Consider the following 20082-nt stretch of genomic DNA (forward strand, 5'->3'; position numbering starts at 1 on the left):
CGATGTGGGGCTCCATCCCATGAACCATGAGATCATGACCTGAGCCATGCAGGCACCACCTCGGTTACCGTATCTTAAATGGAGATAATAGTGTCTATGTCATTGCCTTGTGAGGAGAATTAAATAATACTTGTAAAGCATATAATAACACATATAAAGCATATAATAATCATTCAGCAGACTCAGCAAATACTGTTATTATGTCTAATTCAACTTAAGAGGTCTGGAAAGGCTTCTTCAAAGAAGGGGCTTTGACACCGAAACCTTAAGGATGACAAGAAATTAAGTGAAGGAAAGGAAGAAGGGAGAGGGGAGAAAGGGAAACTGTGCCTCATAGGGTTAATGAGGTTAAAATTGTTGCTGGGAAGACAACCCCCTCCCCCTTCTTCACAGGAATGTTAACCTTATCTTTTAGAGGCAAACAATAGCAAGAGCTTGCTAGTCTAGACCAGTTTGAGATTGGCCACTGACTCACACCACAGTAGATGGACCATAGAGTACCTGACAGTTTCCTCTACTTCATTATACTGTTAACATCTCAGCCCAAGGAGGAGCACAGGCTTCATTAACATGGGATACAAGTATAGGCATGTCTTCTAAATATGCTGTGCAGCCTTATGCCCACCTTTACACGTGATGACAAAACTCCCCTTTCCGAACATGCATCCTAACCCTAAATAAAAGAAACCCACTCACCTCCACTCAGGGGTCCTGGCCTTGAAAGTTACTCCCCAGGATCTCATTTGCCACAAATGAAGTTTCCTCCACCTCCTGCAGTCTCTGTAACTCACCAAGGAGAGAACTCAGGGTAGTTTGGTTACAAAATGTCCCAAACAGAAGAATAGTCGGGTAGAGGCTTAAGAATGGAACCTGAAGAAAGAACAAAGTGTTCAGGTGTCCTTTGTAGCCTTGGCCTTCCACTGGTGCCAAGACAGATTTCACACTAAGTTTCATTTATACCTTGATGGTAGCCATATTGCTGCTTTTGTGTCCCTGTCACTGATCAAGGCTCATACTGAAAACCCCTCTGTCTTGTGGCGGTGATGGGGGTGTGTGAGGAGTATGTAAGGGGCTCGGGTGGCTGCCTCCACACCGGGCTGTGGGGTGTGCAGGCAATTAAACCAGGCACTTACAGTTACATCCCTTCCTTTATTCCTCTCTATTCAGCCTTTCTATGAACGTGGGAGTCCCCACTGGGTGGTAGACAGACTCTATATTTTACCCCCATAGAATGTAGCCTCTGCTTTGTTGCCTTAACTGTATCTTAGGGTTATTATGTTAATTCTCCCAGCCCCCAGATAGAAGAGCAAAGCAAGAAAGAAGGAACCACATTTTCCCAACTCCCCAATGCAGATTCAGAACATTTAACCCTCTGCTTTTGTGTAAAAAATTCTTCCTCTGAAGTTCATGCTCTTCATGGCTGCCTCTGAGATCTGTTCTCTGCCTGTCATTCTGACTCAACACCTACACCCCCCTTTGCTCTGCACATTTGGGCTACACAGGCATTCTTGCTCTTCTTCTGACCCACAAGCATGTTTCAACTTTATGGCTTTGGATCTTTCTGTTCCTGTAAGCCTAGAAGGCTCTACTCCCTTGAGAGTAGTTTTTATGACCAGAGAGAACTTGTTATGACCAGCTCCTTCTCATCATTTAGGTGTCTGGCTGAAATGTCAGTTTGGAGAGGCCTTCCCTGATACCCCTTGCTAAAACATGACCTCCTGTCCCATTACCTTGTTTTATTTTCTCCATAGCATTTACTACTATGTGAGATTATTTAACTGCTTGACTGGTTTCCCCACTAGAATGTAAGCACTGGGAGTCATGAGCTATTATCTGTCTTCATCTCTATGCACAGTACATAGAACAATGCTTTGCACACACTAAGTGCTCAGTAAAGTGTTCAATGAATGAATGAATGAATGAATTTTTTAAATGAAAGAGAGCCTCTAAATTTTAGAGTCTAAAGGTGTGAGCTCAACTCAGCTCTTTAGCATGTAAAAGTAGAAGTCTGGAAGGAAATCTTCAGGGACTTCCACTCCATTTTTTTAAAGCTTATTTTTATTTATTTTGAGAGAGATAGAGAACAAGTGGGGCAGGGGCAGAGAGAGAGAGAGAGGGAGAGAGAGAATCCCAAGCAGGCTCTATGCTGTCAGCGCAGAGCCCTGCATCAAACTCAAACTCATGGACTGTGAGATCGTAACCTGAGCCCAAGTCAAGAGTCAGACGCTGTGGGGCGCCTGGGTGGCTCAGTCGGTTAAGCATCCGACTTGGGCTCAGGTCATGATCTCGCGGTCCGTGAGTTCGAGCCCTGTGTCGGGCTCTGTGCTGACAGCTCAGAGCCTGGAGCCTGTTTCAGATTCTGTGTCTCCCTCTCTCTCTGCCCCTCCCCTGTTCATGCTCTGTCTCTCTCTGTCTCAAAAATAAAAAAATTAAAAAAAACGTAAAAAAAAGAGTCAGACGCTGAGCCACCCAGGCACCCCTAATTTTTTTTTTTTTTTAGAGAGAGAGAGCGTGCAAGTGAGTGAGGGGCAGAGAGAGAGAAAGAGAGAATCCCACAAGGGAGGAGAGAGAGAGAGAGAGAGAGAGAGAGAGAGAGAGAGAAGCAGGGCTCACCTGAGGCTCATATTTTACCAGAAGTGGGGCTCAAGTTCACTGACATGGGACTCAAACTCATGAACTGTGAGATCATGACCTGAGCCAAAGTCAGATACTTAAGGACTGAGCCACCCAGATGCCCCTGGGGACTTCCATTCCATTCCATATCAGAGCCATAGACCAAGGTTCATGAGTAAGGATTTCGTAAGAATCTGGAAGGTTTATTATTTGCCAAACTCCTGCTATGTGCCAAGCACGGTATTCAGGAAGGGATGAAGTGATGAGCAGAGAGGGTTATGGTCCCTGCCTTTGAGAATTTTGTTTAGACTCTTCTGAGTTTCCTTGGATTTTCAGTAAACAATGGTATGCTGGAGACTGCTTTTAGCCACCTGCAAGACCGTATCGCTAAATTTTCAAGAATGTCTGAGCAAGTTGTTAAATGCTATTATTAAAAAATCAAATTATATAAACTTACAAGTAAATTATATTAGGAACAAAGAACATACATTCAAAACTTGTCATTGCCTAATTATTTTACTATATCTTGCCATTATTTATGCTCTTGACGTTATTTATGTTGATCATATTTGTATGGTGGAAATACTGTATGATGAGCACCTTTTCCCAACTCCATCATCAGTGACATCACAATGGTAGCTTGGGAGTAGACACACCATGGAAATCAGCAAACACCATAATCAGGTCTTCCCTACTCACCACCCTGTCCCCTGCCCCACTCCCCCGACACGCTCTGCTAGCAGCCTATTAAGGATAGAGTGTGTGTTGGCAGGCGCTGAATTAAAGAGGCAGAGTATCTATGTTCTCCAATAAAGGAAGGAGAAAGGCAGCACAACTTGTTTTGGGTCTCAGGAAGCAGGGTCCTAGACCTATGGTATAACAGTACAAGTTTTAAAGTAAATTTCTAGGGGCGCCTGGGTGGTTAAGTGTCAGCGCAGGTCATGATCTTGCAGGCTGTGAGTATGAGCCCCACGACGGGCTCTGTGCTGACAGTTCAGAGCGTGGAGCCTGCTTTGAATTCTGTGTTTCCCTCTCTGCCCCTTCCCCACTCATGCTCTGCCTCTCTCTCTCTCTCTCTCTCTCAAAAATAAACATTAAAAAATATAAAGTAAATTTCTAAAACTTAGCTTATTCTTCTATGACTTCTATAACTTTAGGATATTACCTTTAATAACTTATTTTGAAAATAAATGCATGTTTTAAAAATAAAAGCAGACCAGTTATTTTTCAGGGTTTTAAAAATGAGTCATAAAATATTTCAGATATATAGAAGTAATAATCATTAGAATTTTAAAGGGTAATAGTAATATGACAATCTACTGTTCACTCTCCTAGAGCATAATAATGTGGAACTGGTAATTCACCTCTGACTAAACTGTAGGTAATGGAAAACCAGTGAAAAAACATGCAGGATTAATGTAGTACTTTAGAAAGGTCAATCTGGTGACCCACAGTAAGTATTTAAGAAATAGCCTTCACAGGAGTCCAGGAGAGCCTGAAGTGAACTGTGCCAGTATTAATTTCAGAAAACATAGTCAAGGAGAAGAAACTGGATGTGGTGAAGGGCAAGAAAAAGGTACCAAGATAATTCCAAGGATCTGAACAGTGTGACAGTATCAGTGACTGTGAATCCCTGACTACACCCCTACTGCTCCCTACAGCCCCTGACCCTGGAGAGACTGTGAACATTTAGGTTGCTGGTGCTCCACCCCCAGAGTTACTGAGTTGGTAAATTTAGGGGTAGAACCTAATGATTTCCACTTGACATGTATGCGAAGGTTGATGCTGCCAGCCCAGCGACCACACTTTCAGAACTACTACCTTACGGTTATGTCCTGCTTATTTTGCTAAAGCTTCAGACATGTCTTTGTTAAACCAGCAGGGGGAGACAGGTATAAAATGTATCTTCTAAAAATAAACTGTCTTATAATACTAAAGCTCCTTGGAGTTATGATGTTGCCATAGAGACTTCTTAAATATTTTAGAAAGCAGCATGTGAGTTGATACCAGGTGAGATAATTTTCTGTTGTTTGTGTAAAAATGTATTTTGGTAGGACTAACGTGCAAATTTCGGCAAGCCCTAATGCCACGGTTAAGAACTTAGAATCTGGAGTCACACGGCTCTGGCACTTACAAGCTATGTGACTTTGGGAAAGTGATCTGATGTTGTATTCTCGTCTTTAAAATAGTCCCTTATTTATGGAATTGTTAGTAGGCCAAATGTTCTTGGAACTTTAGTTGGTTATTATTAAAATATTATTAAAACTCTGAGTAGTTACTTTCAGCTCTTTAACCTCCCCCAAATTTAGAAATAATCTAGATATATTGTTTGGTGTTTAATAACCAGTGCTCCCGTTATTCAGGTAAAGAATTGAAAACATCTGGAACGTAATTGTTTTGTATAATCCTAACCTCCCCATCCAAAATACCTAGGAGAGTGAATTTTTATTGACATGCCTGACCCAGAGAGGTCTAGTCTATATTTGATTTCCTAACCTTCAACGCCCAAAGATGGGTAAGTTTGTTTTTTGGACCCAGAGTTGAGATGGAACAGAGGAGATGGATGGTAGCTTCGTTTTGGCAGAGCACTCAAGTGGGGTCAGACCAGCCCAGCCAGACCCAGACCAGGCAGCCCTTCCCTAGAGTTGGCATCTGCGCGGCATGCATTTGTGTGAAGAGAGTCCCGATCTGCGACTTTCGAATTGGTTCCTGTGTTCAGCAAGTTCGCTAACTTCGAGGGTGCTGGCCGCTTCCCGCCAAGGAACACACCTGCCCGTGACCGCGCTCTTATTGGCCAGACACCGACACAAGCCTCCTGGCGTCAGCTGTAGGGGCTCGTCCCTGGAGGGAGAGTCCCGGCCAGGGCTGGATGACGTCATCAAAGGCGTGTCTAGGCCCTGAGGAACAGTGGGCGGGGTCTGTGGGAAGGTGTGAGGGGGGCTGGTAGGGGGCGTGGGGGCGTGGCCGGGCGGTGGTAACGTCACGGGGCGGGGCGGTGCAACTGGCGCCCGGGTAGGTAAGCCCGGCGCCTAGCGGCTGCGCTCACTTAAGACGGCTAGCCGCACGAAGTAGCTTCTAGGTCATCTGTGTCCCGCGCTGCCGGTCATGTCCCTGAGAAGCAGCCTCTCGCGTCTCCTCCGGACGCGAGTGCATTCCGTCCTGAAGAAGTCGGTTCACTCGGTGGCTGTGATCGGAGCCCCGTTCTCACAGGGACAGGTGAGAACCGGGACCTGGCACCGTGGGGCAGAACCTGGAGAAAGCGGGGGTGGGGTGAGGGACGGGGAGGCGAGGAGAAGATGGGGAGAGACGGAGGGGCACGAGGTGGTGGGTTCCCGCTATTGGGCACCGGGAGAGCACGTGGGGTTTTCCCTGGTAGAAGATGGGGAGGGAGGGAGGAGATGGAGGGCATCCTGTTTGCGCTGCGGGCGGGGGGCCGCGGGCTGGCGGGTTTCTGCGGCCTCCCCTGGAGGAGCGAGAAAGTGGTGGGACCCGCTTGGGGTGTTGGAGGGGAGGGGAGGAGGGACAGGATTTCATGGAGGGGCTGGAGGGGGAGAAACCGGCCAGAATACCCGGTAGAAAATCGAGGGAGAAGAGGTTGAAGAGAGCGACCGAGGATTTAAGGCTTCAGGGTCTATTCTCAGAAAGCGTTCACTGGCGGGGAAATTGGCGCTGCCGGCTCTAGCGGCGGGAGGCCGGGAGGGGCTGTTTTGATCAATGAAGGAAACCTGCGGTCGTGGAGAGCTCACCGCTCTAGAAGTCCGGGCTCAGGCCTTTGCCAGCCACACTCACACACCCCCCGGCCGCCGGATCCTGACCTGGCTCAGCCCCCTCCCCTGTCTTGGCCTCTGCTTGTTCTTCCCACAGCCTGGGGCTTGGAAGGATGATGGGATTCCAGTGATAGTTGTTTTCCCCTCTTTCCCTGCAAGTGTTTGAAATGAGCAGTCCTCAGGTGAAAATAAAATGAAGGGCTAATGCTGTCACAGGTTTTCAGAGGGATCTGTTGGGAACTAAGTATAGAATTAGCAAATTTCTGTATTTTTGTGAAATAAAGTGGTCTTATTTCCAATCCTCTGACCTCAGATCTAAATGTGTAATTTGTGTGACAGAAAAGAAAAGGAGTGGAACGTGGTCCTGCTGCCATCCGAGAAGCTGGCTTGATGAAAAGACTCTCCAGTTTAGGTAAGTAGCTGGATTTGAGATGTCTGTGATGGCCGGTAACGGACCAGTTCAGTCTCCTCTTATATCCAGGGACTGCCGAGTATCCGCTGTGTTCTTGGGAAGCATCTCTCATCCTCCCTTGGATTCCATCTGCAGTTCAAGATCTATCCGGGAGTCTTCAGGCAGTCTTGTTGCAATAAAGAGAGTAACTGTGTGTGGAAGGCAAGGAGGTGGAGTGACGCAGGACCTGGAGCAAGCTTAGTGGCTACCAAGCAGTGCTAAGAACGCTCGCTCCAGCTTTAACCGCTCAGCTTTTCCCCCTCAAATTCTAGTTCTCTTAATTCTGTCATGAGGCGGTTCTGATTCATCAGTCTAGCCAGTTTCCTCTCTCCATGTCATTTGCTTCCTCCCCAGGATGAATAGCCTTATATTACTGTAAGCAGAGCCTTAGATCAGTATTTCTCAAACTTTTCCCTGATTATGAAAATCACTTGGGTTGCTTGTTTTGTTGTTTGTTTGCTTTTATTTTTGAGCGAGAGAGAAACAGAGATTGGGTTACTTGTTAAAAATACAGGGTCCTAGGCTCCTCCATGGAATAGTTTGGTTTATTGGCTCTGTGGTGGGACCCAGACATGTGCATTTTCACAAGTGCCCAGGTAATCCGCAGTAAAGTTGCAGTTGTGTGATTAGGATAGTACTCTAAACTTCTTGAAGATGACCCACAGATAAATGCTATTTATATAGTAATAGAGAACACTTCTTTTGGTAAGAAGGCATCAAATTCCAACTTGAATGGGAGGAATGTTCTTCCTTTTATTTTACCTGAATGTTTCTAGCTGCTTTTTAAGGTCATTTCCTCCATTCACATTAGGACCATTCACAGATCTTTTCTGAAGCTGTAAGTGCAAAATGCATGGCAACAGGGAGCTGTAGGTCCTGAAGATAATCATGTGGAATCTAGGTGAACTACAACTCCTTTCCCTACTCTTGCTTTGAAATCTCCTCTGCTGATCATTGAGTTCATTAGGGTGGATCATCTCCTAAAACAGAGGAATAATGAAGTCACCAAAATCACCTTGAGTTGAGGTGTACTTCATATACCTCTGGCTACGTCTAGATATGGTGTCTTTGGTTGAATACTCAAAACTCTCCTCTGTTAAATAATTAAAGTTTCTTCTTCAATAGGGTCTCTTTCTTAATCATTTTTTAAAAAAGTTTATGTATTTTGAGAGAATGAGAGAAAGTGCTAGTGAGCATATATGTGTGCCCTCCAGGAAGGGGCAGAGAGAGAGGGAGGGAGGGAGAATCCCAAGCAGACTCCATTCTGTCAGCACAGAGCCTGACATGGGGCTTTAACTCATGACCTGAGATCGTGAGATCCTGACCTGAGATCGTGACCTGAGCTGAAACCAAGAGTCAGATGCTCAACCAACTGAGCCACTCAGGTGCCCCTCTTTCTTGATCATTTTAATAACTCTCCAGGTTCATCATTGAAGATTAAAGATAAATTGAGATTTAGTTTTAATGTCATAAAGGGAAGAAGTTTCTATTCCTGTTTATAAATGAGGATACTGTCCCTTTAAATCCCTTTTTAAGTTTATTTATTTTGAGAGCGAGAGAGAGAGTGAGTGGGAGAAGGACAGAGAGAGGGAGAGTGAGAGAATGCCAAGCAGGCTCCACGCTGTCAGCACAGAGCCTGATGTGTGTGGGGCTCTATCCCAGGACCCTGGGATTGTGACCTGAGCCGAAATCAAGAGTCAGACGCTCAAATGACTGAGCTACCCAGGTGCCCCAAACCCTTTTTAAAGGCATCGTTTTACACTGAAGACAACAATTTCTGGTGATCGCTGGTTTTTAATACTGGGTAAACCTCTGCAGCCCATCTGATAAACTGGGCCTGGCCTTGCTCGAATTGCCTGCTCAGTGCTCAGTTCTACCTTAAGAGACTGATGAATCCATTTCAGCCTCTGACACGGGACACATTTATAATATTCAGCTGAGGCTGCTGATTGAAAGGGAAGGGCACATTTATAGCAGCTTCCCTTACTCATGCTTTGTAGACCTTTCCTGTCCTAGCTCATGGAATTTTCCCACTCCAACCTGGGAAAGGCCATTCTCCCTCAAATACTACTCCCTCAAATAACTCCTCTGTAAACGCTCACCCTACAGTGATGGTGAAGCTTCGGTTTATTTGGTCTTCCCTTTAATTTTTTCAGATATTTTCAGTTTTACAATTTATATCCTTACCCTGTAGCAGACTGGAAGGCCAGTATCAACAGCAGCCCAAAATAGAATCTCATTGCATATTAATATGATTGTGGCACTCAGCAGATTTCCAGCATGTGGTTTTGGCTAATCTCCAAAAATATGTTGGAGAAAGGTACCATGAGAAGTTTCCATTGCTATATTGTGAAACAGTACTAAAGTAGTACTTTCGAAGAAGCAGCATGGGTCAAATTTGAGGGGACAGAAGACTCGTGGAAAGGTAACGTTCACAAATCCCTTTGTTCCTTGCTTTCAAGTCTGCTGTCACAGGCTGCTGGTGTTGTCATAGCATTGGTCAAACTTCCTGTTTTCTTGAATGAATGTATTTGACTTAGTGTCTGCTTTTGGTTTTCCCTTTTCCCGGATTTGGTAAGGACACCAATAATGGTTCCTCTGTCAGGTAACCACTTATTTTAGTATATAAGGAGAGCCTGAGCGAGATGAAGAGGCGATTGCTCTGGCAAGGCTCAGATGCGGTACCTCTGCTCCTGATTCTGGGTAGCTCTGACAGCCATGGTAATTTGCCCCTTTTTTCTTCAGAGGTTAAAGGAGTGTTCTGTGGGGGGAAGATAGCTGTAAACTGAGATGAAGTTTTCAGCCTTTATCATTGTAATTAGGTAATTTGACTCAGCTGTGGCACTGAAAGGAGGTTCCGGCCACTGAAACAACCATCTAAATTAACTGCCACTGTGACCAAGCCAAGAGTCCCAGAGTTTATTCAGGAAGCCATGTGGGAGCTACTCTGATTACCCTCAACTAGGCTAGAGACCTTTGTTCTTCCTGTTCCATTTGGTGCTCTATCAGAACAGAAATCTCTTTGGTTGAGACCCAGGAATCTGGTCTGCTTCAGGAAGAACAAGAGAGGGCCCGAGGTAGCTGCTTCACGTGAAGATCTGAAGTACGAGAGCTGTTCATTTGGTACAGATTGGTGTGTGAGTTCAGGGGTGTGTATTTGCTTTCAGTGGTTGGTAGAGAAAATCAGCATTCATGAGTCTAGTTGTATAATACTGCTACTTGAGCCTGGCTTCCACCCTGCTGTTCCACTGAAACTACCTTGAGCAAGCCCACGGATTTGTCAGCCTTTATTTTGCTGGACCTCTCTATTGTACAACTGACCACTGTATTCTGGAAATACTCTGTTAGCAGACACTATTCCCTTTTGAGTCTCTTCTCTCCATTGACTCCTGGACTCCTCTGTGGGATCCTCCTCTCCTTCCCAACCCTCAAATATTGACCCGAGTGTTCCTCCAATTTTGTTCTAAGGAGCCTCCCCCGCCCTCTCACAGATGTCTCAAACTCAACTTGTTCAAAACAAAATTCATTATCTTCTCCCTCAAATACACTTCTCCTGCTGTCTTTCCACTGTCTGTTTCATGCTATCACTCGTTATCCAGTTTACTCAAGTCCAACTCTAAGACCATCACAATCCTTTGCTTCTTCCCTTTTGTGCCTTACATGTTGATCACAAAGTCTTGTTTGTTTGTTTTTTTTCCTCCTAAATGATTAGAGTCCTTCAGCATAATGGTACTGCTGTACTTGTGTCCTCCTGACACCTGACTATAACTTTCCAATGATATCTTTTGTCCCATTCTTGCCTTCCTTGGTTCACATTCTTTGCTGCCACCAGAGTGAGCTAAGACTTTCTCCTTGGCTTAGTTTTACATGCATCCATGCTTCTCAGTCCTGTCATTCATATACTATCTTTTCTAATTTGCCATATTTTTCATTTTGGTGTTTTTCTTTAAATTGGACTTAAAGCCTCATATGTTTAAAATGTAGCCTGACCCTATAATAAACAGTGAAATCTCAGGCTTGTACTAGATACAGTTTTCTAATACACTCTCATTTAATAGTTTTACATTTTGATATCTGCGCTTCAGCCCCTAGTGCTATGTGTTCCACGTGTCAACCAAAAGGACAGCTTCCACATAATTTGACCCTAATCTACCTCAGCTTTCTCTCCACCCACATTCTACCTTATTTTCATGGTAGCTAGAGTTGTGGGCACTTGACCTAGGCTCCACGAACAGAAGCACCCATCTTAAACTTTGACTTGAGATTCAAGAAGAAAGGGCAGCAAAGAGTTAATTTTGTGATGGGCAGGGGTGGTAGCAATGCTAGCAGTGGCTTCTGTCCAGTCTTGGTGGGGTCAGCCATGCCAGCTGCATGCGGTTCCTCTTCCCAGTAGTGGAGGTGACCGTAGCAATAGGCTCTTTCCTGGACCATCCAGCAGTATGACTTTTGGAGGCTTTATTCCTGGTAATATGGCCTTTAAAGCAGATATGGGCCCTCTTAAAGACTCTGGGAGTTGCCCAAATTGAATAAATTGCTTTTCTGCTGTAATTAGCCAGAATAGGTTTCTGTTGCTTGCAGCTTAGAGATCCTGATTGATACCTAGTTGACATATTCCAGTGAGGAAAAAATTGCCACGTGGACTGCAATATTCAAAATCCTCCCTCTTTCTAGGCCCTTGATGATAAATTCTTGTTCTTTTGGTTGCTTTTTCCCTAGTACTTGACACAGTCTTCTTGTAAGTTAATATAACTCATTAGGTTACAGTTTCTTTGGCCGTAAGTTAATTTAGGACTATATCTTCATCTTTTTGGATTTTAGCAACTCCCTGTTCTCTTGGTGCTTTGATTTCTGAACCATCATGTTCCTTAATGTGACTTGGGAAAAGAACCTCAAGTTTTAAAGATATTTTCAAGTTCCAGGCATGCCTGACTGTAGTAATGTGTTACTGTGACTTAAAAATTATTTTTAAACAATTTATTTTTTACATTTTATTTATTTTTTTGAGAGAGAGAGAGACAGAGCACAAGTAGGGGGTGGGGGGGGATGAGGCGAGTGAGAGGGAGACACAGAATCCGAAGCAGGCTCCAGGCTCTGAGCCGTCAGCACAGAGCCCGATGCGGGGCTCGAACTCACGGACCGCGAGATCATGACCTGAGCCGAAGTCGGACGCTTAACTGACTGAGCCACCCAGGCACCCCTAAAAATCATTTTTAATATTCTAGATCTTAAGTATATATCTAAAGAGGGTTACAAGATTGTATACATTTGTTAAAACTCGAACTTAAAATGTGAGTAATATAGAGTATGCATCAAAGCTTTTCAAACATCATTTTCAGGTTTTTTTTTCTTTTTTTTTTTAATTTTTTTTTTAACGTTTATTTATTTTTGAGACAGAGAGAGACAGAGCATGAACGGGGGAGGGGCAGAGAGAGAGGGAGACACAGAATCCGAAGCAGGCTCCAGGCTCTGAGCCTTCAGCCCAGAGCTGGTCGCGGGGCTTGAACTCACGGACTGCAAGATCGTGACCTGAGTCGAAGTCGGACGCTTAACCGACTGAGCCACCCAGGCGCCCCTGGTTTTTTTTTTTTTTTTCTTAAAAAAAATTTTTTTTTAATGTTTATTTTTGAGAGAGAGCACGTTTGAGTGGGGAAGGGGCAGAGAGTGAGGGAGACAGATGATCTGAAGCAGGCTTCTGCTGACAGTGGAAAGCCTGATGCAGCTCTGTGGGGCTCAAACCCACAAACTGTGAGATCATGACCTGAGCCAAAGTTGGATGCTTAGCTGAATGAGCCAGCCAGGCACCTCTCAGGTTTATTTCTCAAGAACAGCTTTTAGGGGCGCCTGGGTGGCTTAGTCGGTTAAGCGTCCGACTTCGGCTCAGGTCATGATCTCACGGTTCATGGGTTCGAGCCCTGTATCGGGCTCTGTGCTGACAGCTCAGAGCCTGCAGCCGGTTTCAGATTCTGTGTCTCCCTCTCTCTCTGCCCCTCTCCCCACTCGTGCTATGTCGCCCTCTGTCTCAAAAATAAATAAACCTTAAAAAAAAAAACAGCTTTTAGTCCCTACAAACTAACAAGTTCATTCACTTTTTTTTTAAATTTCTTTTTTAACGTTTATTTATTTTTGAGACAGAGAGAGACAGAGCATGAATGGGGGAGGGGCAGAGAGAGAGGGAGACACAGAATCGGAAGCAGGCTCCAGGCTCCGAGCCATCAGCCCAGACCCCGACGCGGGGCTCGAACTCACTGACCGCGAGATCGTGACCTGAGCTGAAGTCGGACGCTTAACCGACTGTGCCACCCAGGCGCCCCCATTCACTAACTTTTATATTCAAAAAATTTGAGTACTGCTAAGGCTTAGATACTGGGAATATAATAGTGAACAGAACAAATCCTTGTTATCTTAGAGCTCATTCTAATGAAGAGTGGTTGGAAACAGACATAAGTAAAATCTACAGTATGTCAGATGGTAATGGGTACTGTGGAATAAATGAAGCAAGGAGTGGGGAATACTAAGTAAACATTGCATATGTAGATGGAGAGGCCTTACTCAGAGGGAGTCATGTGAGCAGACCTTTGGCAGGTGAAGAAAGGAATGAGGTGCATATCTGGGAGCATTTTAGGCAGACGAAACAGTAAGACTCAGAGACAGAAAGGTGTCTGGAATGTTCAGGGAACAAAAGCCATTACTGAGCTCTAGCCAGTGATTGCTGCATGGGAAGGGGGGGAGGGCTTTCTATGCTTCTCTCCAATTTTTCAAGAAAAGCCAGAAATATGGATTTTTATGGTAGATCTGCATTGTTTATTTTATTTTATTTTATTATTATTTTTAACGTTTATTTATTTTTGAGACAGAGACAGAGCATGAATGGGGGAGGGTCAGAGAGAGAGGGAGACACAGAATCTGAAACAGGCTCCAGGCTCTGAGCTGTCAGCAGAGAGCCTGACGTGGGGCTCGAACTCATGAACCGTGAGATCATGACCTGAGCCGAAGTCGGACGCTCAACCGACTGAGCCACCCAGGTGCCCCTGATCTGCATTGTTTTAAGAAATCTATATCCATACAATGGAGTATTACTGAACCATAAAAAGGAATGAATTGCTAATTCATGCTACAGTATGGGTAAATGTTGAAAGCATTATACTAAGTAAAAGAAAGCAGGCACAAAGGCCACATTGCATGATTCCATTTATATGAATTGTCCAGAATAGGCAAATCCATAGAGACAGAAAGTAGACTAGTTCAGGGACTAGTGGGGAGAAGGCAACGGGGAGTGGCTGGCAGTGGGCACTGGTTTCTTTCTGGAAGGTGATGAAGCTGTTCTGTAATTAGTAATTTGCTTAGCAATATGCTGTGGCAAGAGCATATATCACTGGTGTGCATGAATAAAGGCAAATCTCTTAAAGACATTGGGATTTGGCAAATATCCGTATAACCAGTCTTATAAAGGCAGCAAAGAATTTAACTTACACGTTTTGTTTCAAAGTTGTTTGACCCATTTGTCATGTTCTAGACATTGTGCTACGCTCTTGCTATAGTGTCATTCTTAATTTGTTAAGAACAAATGATACCTGTTAGAATGGCCAGCATCAAAAAACCCAGAAACTAACAAGCATTGGTGAGGATGTGGAGATATTAGAAACCCTTGTGCACTGTTGGTGGGAATGTAAAATAACTTAGCTGCTGTCAAAAACAATATAGTGTTTCCTTGGAAAATTAAAAATAAAGTTAACATGTGACCCAGCAATTTCACTTCAGGCATATACCCCAAAGAATTGAAAGCAAGGTCTTTAAGAGCTATTTATAGACCCATGTCCATAGCATTATACACAATAACAAGAAGGTATTCATACAACGGAATATTAGCCTTAAAAAAGGAAGGAAATTCTGACATATGTTGTAACATGGGTGAAACTTGAGAACATTATGCTAAGTGAAAGAAGTTACAAAAAGACAAATGCTGTATGATTCCACTTATGAGGTACCTAGAGAAATCAAATTCATAGAGACAGAAAACAAAATGGTGGTTGCCAGCGACTGGGGGAAGGGAGAATGAAGAAATATTGTTTAATGGGTACAGAATTTCAGTTTTGCAAGATGAAAAGAATCCTAGAGGTGGATGGTAGTTAAAACGGTTATATAAAAATATGAATGTACTTATTACCACTTAAAAATGGTTATTTTTGGGGCGCCTGGGTGGCTCAGTCGGTTAAGCGTCCGACTTCGGCTCAGGTCACGATCTCGCAGTATGTGGGTTCGAGCCCCACGTCGGGGTCTGTGCTGACAGCTCAGAGCCTGGAGCCTGTTTCAGATTCTGTGTCTCCCTCTCTCTCTGACCCTCCCCCGTTCATGCTCTGTCTCTGTCTCAAAAATAAATTAATGTTAAAAAAAAATGGTTATTTTTAGGGGCACCTGTGTGGCTTAGTTGGTTAAGTGTCTGACTTCAGGTCATGATCTCATGGTTTGTGAGTTTGAGCCCTGTGTCAGGCTCTGTGCTGACAGCTCAGAGCCTGGAGCCTGTTTCATATTCTGTGTCTCCTCTTTCTGCCCCTCCCCTGCTTGAGTTCTGTCTGTCTCTCTCAAAAATAAGTGAGCATTAAAAAAAATTTTTTTTAATGGTTATTTTTAGGGGCACCTGGGTGGCTCAGTCAGTTAAGCGTCTGACTTTGGCTCAGGTCAGATCTCGTGGTTTGGGGGTTTGAGTCCCGCATCGGGCTCTGTGCTGACAGCTTGGAGCCTGGAGCCTGCTTCAGATTCTGTGTCTCCCTCTCTGCCCCTACCTGGCTTGCACTCTGTCTGTCTCTCAAAAATAAATAAAACATTAAAAAAAAATTTTATGGGGGCGCCTGGGTGGCGCAGTCGGTTAAGCGTCCGACTTCAGCCAGGTCACGATCTCGCGGTCCATGGGTTCGAGCCCCGCGTCAGGCTCTGGGCTGATGGCTCGGAGCCTGGAGCCTGTTTCCGATTCTGTGTCTCCCTCTCTCTCTTCCCCTTCCCGGTTCATGCTCTGTCTCTCTCTGTCCCAAAAATAAATAAAAAACGTTGAAAAAAAAAATTAAAAAAAAATTTTATGGTTATTTTTAAAATATATTTTTAAAGTTTTTATTTATTTATTTTGAGAGAGAGAGAGACAGAGAGTGGGGGGGGGGCAAAGAGAGAGGGAGAGAGAGAATTCCAAGCAAGCTCCACATTGTCAGCACAAAGCCTGATGCAGCTCAAACCCACGAACTGTGAGATGATGACCTGAGCCAAAACCAAGAGTCAGACGCCTAACCTGACTGAGCCACCCCCCAAAATGGATATTTTTATGTGTATTTTACCACAATTTAAAGGAAGCCTTAATTCATATTCTATTCTAACTTATTTTTTTTTTTTTTAATTTTTTTTTCAACGTTTTTTATTTATTTTTGGGACAGAGAGAGACAGAGCATGAACGGGGGAGCGGCAGAGAGAGAGGGAGACACAGAATCGGAAACAGGCTCCAGGCTCCGAGCCATCAGCCCAGAGCCCGACGCGGGGCTCGAACTCACGGACCGCGAGATCGTGACCTGGCTGAAGTCGGACGCTTAACCGACTGCGCCACCCAGGCGCCCCTATTCTAACTTATTTTTTAAGAACAAGGTTGTAGCTTCTCTTAAGACATAAAAATGCCACATGCTTGAAGAATTTTTTTGGCTTCTTAGCACACTGTTTTGCTCTATAAATCAAAGCTGAGAATGAACAAACAAAAAAAGTAAAGTATGTCCTGAAGACTTCGAGAAACTTTCCCAAGCCCCTACAATCAGCAGAAGTAGTTGAGAATCTCGTTTCTTGCTGTATATGACCTGATGGCTGGATTGGTGCAGTCAGCTGTCTTCTCAGCTCTTGCAGCAGCCAAAGAAACTCCATGGCACTATCATAAGTGGGTGGTCTCCTATTTCTTAAAGTCCTGTGTGTTCCTAGTGTATTCCCTCTCTCATTTCCCATGACAGATACTTCAAGTCTTTACCCATAATCCTCATGGCCCTGTCTTTCCAACTAAGGCATGGACTCCTTTACAGTTCTTCTCCCTGTCATCCCCCAATTAGTTGTAGCGACCCATTCTCAGAGGATGAGGGATACAGTCCTAACAGTATTAGGGAGATGCGTGTGAAAAGAGCACAAAGTAACAATGGCTTAAGAAAAATAGTTTCACTCTCCAGTAAACAGAATCTGGAGAGAAGTCCAGAGCTGGTTTGGCCGCTCTGTAAGTTCAGACCTAGATTCTTACCTTGCTGTGTTACCAGCAAGGCCTCTGTCTAGTGGTCCCAGATGGTGTGGCCTCGTTTCTGGCAGCAGGGCACAAGAATGGACAGAAGTGGGCAAAGGGAGAACTCTGTGCTTTCCCTTAAGGGAAGTTCCCAAGAAGTTGCAGGATGTTTCTGCTTATCGTTTTGGACCCAAAGGGCCACATGGCCACACCAAGGAACAAGGGAAGATGCCGAGTTTAGTCTTCATTCTAAGAGGTCATGCTCCCAACTAAAGTTCTGTCTCTGCAGAACAAGTGAAGGACAGGTCTTGGGCAAGTTAACAGTCATACCACTTCCCTGGGTTCTAGATCCCCTCTCTCCTGACCTTTGAGTGTTCTTGTTCTAACAATTATCCCTTCCCTCCCTTTGTTCTGCAAATCTTACCGTCCTGACATCCTCCTTGGTCTTTATGTAGCCTTCCAGCTGTTGTCCAGTTGTTTCTCTTCCGAGCCACCATCCTGGCTTCTCTGCTGCCCTTTCACACTGCAGTTTGCTATAATCTGAGGTCTTGAGCCATCATTGCAATGAAACTGGTTTTGCCGAGGTCTCAGACCTCCTACTTCCTAACACAGTAGACACTGCAACATTCACCTTATTCAACACTGTCTGCCACACCTTTATTGAAACAGACACCATTCTCTTCTGGTTTTAGCTCTCTGGTTGCTTTGCTAGATCTTCTACCCACCCTTTACATGCTGGTGTTCCTCATGGGTTCTCTGCCCTTGATCCTCTTGGTTTAATGTTGTCTCAGTTTGTCCATTCCCATGGCTTTTCTGTCACCTGTATGCTGATGCCTCCAAAGCTTTATTTCCAACACTTGTTTCTGCTCTCAGCTCCAAACCTGTATCCCAGCTGGCTTCCATGTGTATATTCTTTTTAACTTTCTTATTATGGAAGTGTACAAACATAACAAAAGTAGATACAGTGACATAGTGCATTTGTCGTGTCTGTTGCCCAAGCATCAATCATCAATACATGGCAATCACCCTACTCCATGCCTTTCACAGCAAATCACAGACATCCTATTGTTTTATCTGCAAATACTTCATTAGATATCTTCAAAATATAAGAATTCTTTAAAATTTAACCATAATACTATTATCATACCTAAAAGAATATCAAATGCCCAGTGTTGGATAAATATGATAATAATAATAATAATAATAAAAATAAATCTCCTCCCAACCAAGAGAACCTTTCCATAAAGGTAGTAGAGAAAGCAGTTATTGAATAAGCATTCAATCAGGAAATCTGCTAAGAGATTGCAAAGATAAAGAAATCTCCCAGGTGCAGCCCATTACATGTTTTCAAGATAAATAATAACTAGTCCTCTGGTTAGAGGATTTGACAGTAACATTTGTCAGAGCTCATCCTAACTTTATCATAGAAATTTGAACAACCACCAGAGGAAAACAAACTTCTCATATCCTAAGGCAGGAGGTATTTTAGCAAATTGGGGCAGGCTGCCCACCCCCTGTGCCCACAGAAGTTAGCCTCTGAATTTCCAGTCGTTGAGGGAAACATTCCTGGGGTAGGAGATTGACAAGAGGTTTATTTAATGTTATAAACGTTTACATGCATTTGAAAAGGACAGAGAAGGAAATTCTGAAACAAAAGGGAGCCAGGAGTCTTCCCCTTATAAACAGGGAAAATTAAGTCTATTTTTCCTTTGTCTCTGCCCTTAAACCAGTTAATGTCGACATTGTTTGACAGACTTAAGTTTTTTGCGATGTTTATTTACAGTTTGTTTGACTTGGGATCTTTATCTTTTTTTTCTTCTTCTTCCTTGTGGTGTATTTGTGGAGGAAACTAGGTCATTTGTCTGTGTAATAATCTGTTTGAATTTTGCAGATTACATCCCTGTGGTGTCCTGTGATGTGTTCTTTTGTGTTTCCTGTAAACTGATAATTGGATCTAGATCCTTGGTCAGATTCAGGCTTTTTTTTTTCCCTCCTGGCAGTTCTGCAAAGTTGGTGGCAGTGTATACACTTCCATCAGAAGTGATGTTATTCATCATTGAACATTGTGTAGAATTGATCCTTGTACTTGCTTCCGTGTGTTTTCAACAGGATAGTCTCTGACATCTCAAGGCCATCTATCCAGAACTGACCTCATCATCTCCACTCCCTTCCCCTGTGTCTTTCTCATCTTTAGAAGTAGAGCCAGAAAGCTGCAGGGCAGGCCCTTTATTTCCACACCCCCTCTAAGTATTGCTGGAATCTACTGCTTTATTTTTACAGTCCCCTTGTGGAGCTGCTCTTCTCCAGGCCAGTCCATTTCCCTCAGGCCCTCAGTACACTGGATCTGCAGTGTAGATTTTGATTTCTCACTTCCTGACCCTACTGCTTGGGTTCTGGGCCCTGCCCCCTCTTCTGCCTCCTCCTGCCTTTTCCTTCCACAATCCTCCCAGGAACCCTGGGCTCAGGGGAATTGTGAATTGTTCTCTAGGGCTGAAGGTATTATATGCCTCTTCTGCTTGGTAAGCCTTTTCCCCTTCCCCTTTTATTCCTGGCTAATACCTTCAAGATTCAGCTAGTGCCCCTGATAAGTCCTCCTGGCTCTTCCTGGGTCTGAGTCAGCACTTTCCTCTGTTCCTTTCACACACAGTGCCCGGCTGCCTCATAGCAGTAAGCACTGGACTGTCCTCTCACCAGGCTGGGAGCTCGTTGAAATCTGTGGCCATACCTCATCTCCACATCCCCAGGACTTACTAGAGAGCCTGGCACACAGGAAGCACATAGTCCGCCTGTGCTGAAGGAAGACAGGGGCAAGCATCCTGGCCTTCTCCTGTAACTTCATTCAAATCATGCCCCATGGGATTTTCCCAGATCACTGTTTCCTTTCTCTCAAAATGATTGGCTCCTAAAAAAAAAAAAAAAAAAAAAAAAATGATTGGCTCCTCAGAAGCCAGCTGATCTCCTGATTTTTGAGAATGTATGACTCAGAGTAACTGGCATATATCAAATTGTTTAACTCTTACAAG

General features: G+C 44.2%; 1 protein-coding gene across 2 annotated transcripts in view; it reads left to right on the forward strand.

Annotated features, from left to right (window-relative positions):
* The first annotated feature begins 5596 nt into the window (after nt 1-5596).
* Nucleotides 5597-20082, forward strand: part of ARG2 (arginase 2) — a 32502-nt gene continuing 18016 nt past the window's right edge. Inside the window, exons 1-2 of one of the 2 annotated variants that reach the window (XM_058739427.1) lie at nt 5597-5829; nt 6720-6792. In XM_058739427.1, coding sequence (XP_058595410.1) covers nt 5719-5829; nt 6720-6792 — 184 coding nt within the window. In that variant the 5' untranslated portion in view covers nt 5597-5718. The remainder of the gene's footprint in view (nt 5830-6719; nt 6793-20082) is intronic. The other variant, XM_058739426.1, reaches the window with a different exon arrangement.

This window comes from Neofelis nebulosa, chromosome 7, assembly GCF_028018385.1.
Source record: "Neofelis nebulosa isolate mNeoNeb1 chromosome 7, mNeoNeb1.pri, whole genome shotgun sequence".
Taxonomy (NCBI): domain Eukaryota; kingdom Metazoa; phylum Chordata; class Mammalia; order Carnivora; family Felidae; genus Neofelis; species Neofelis nebulosa.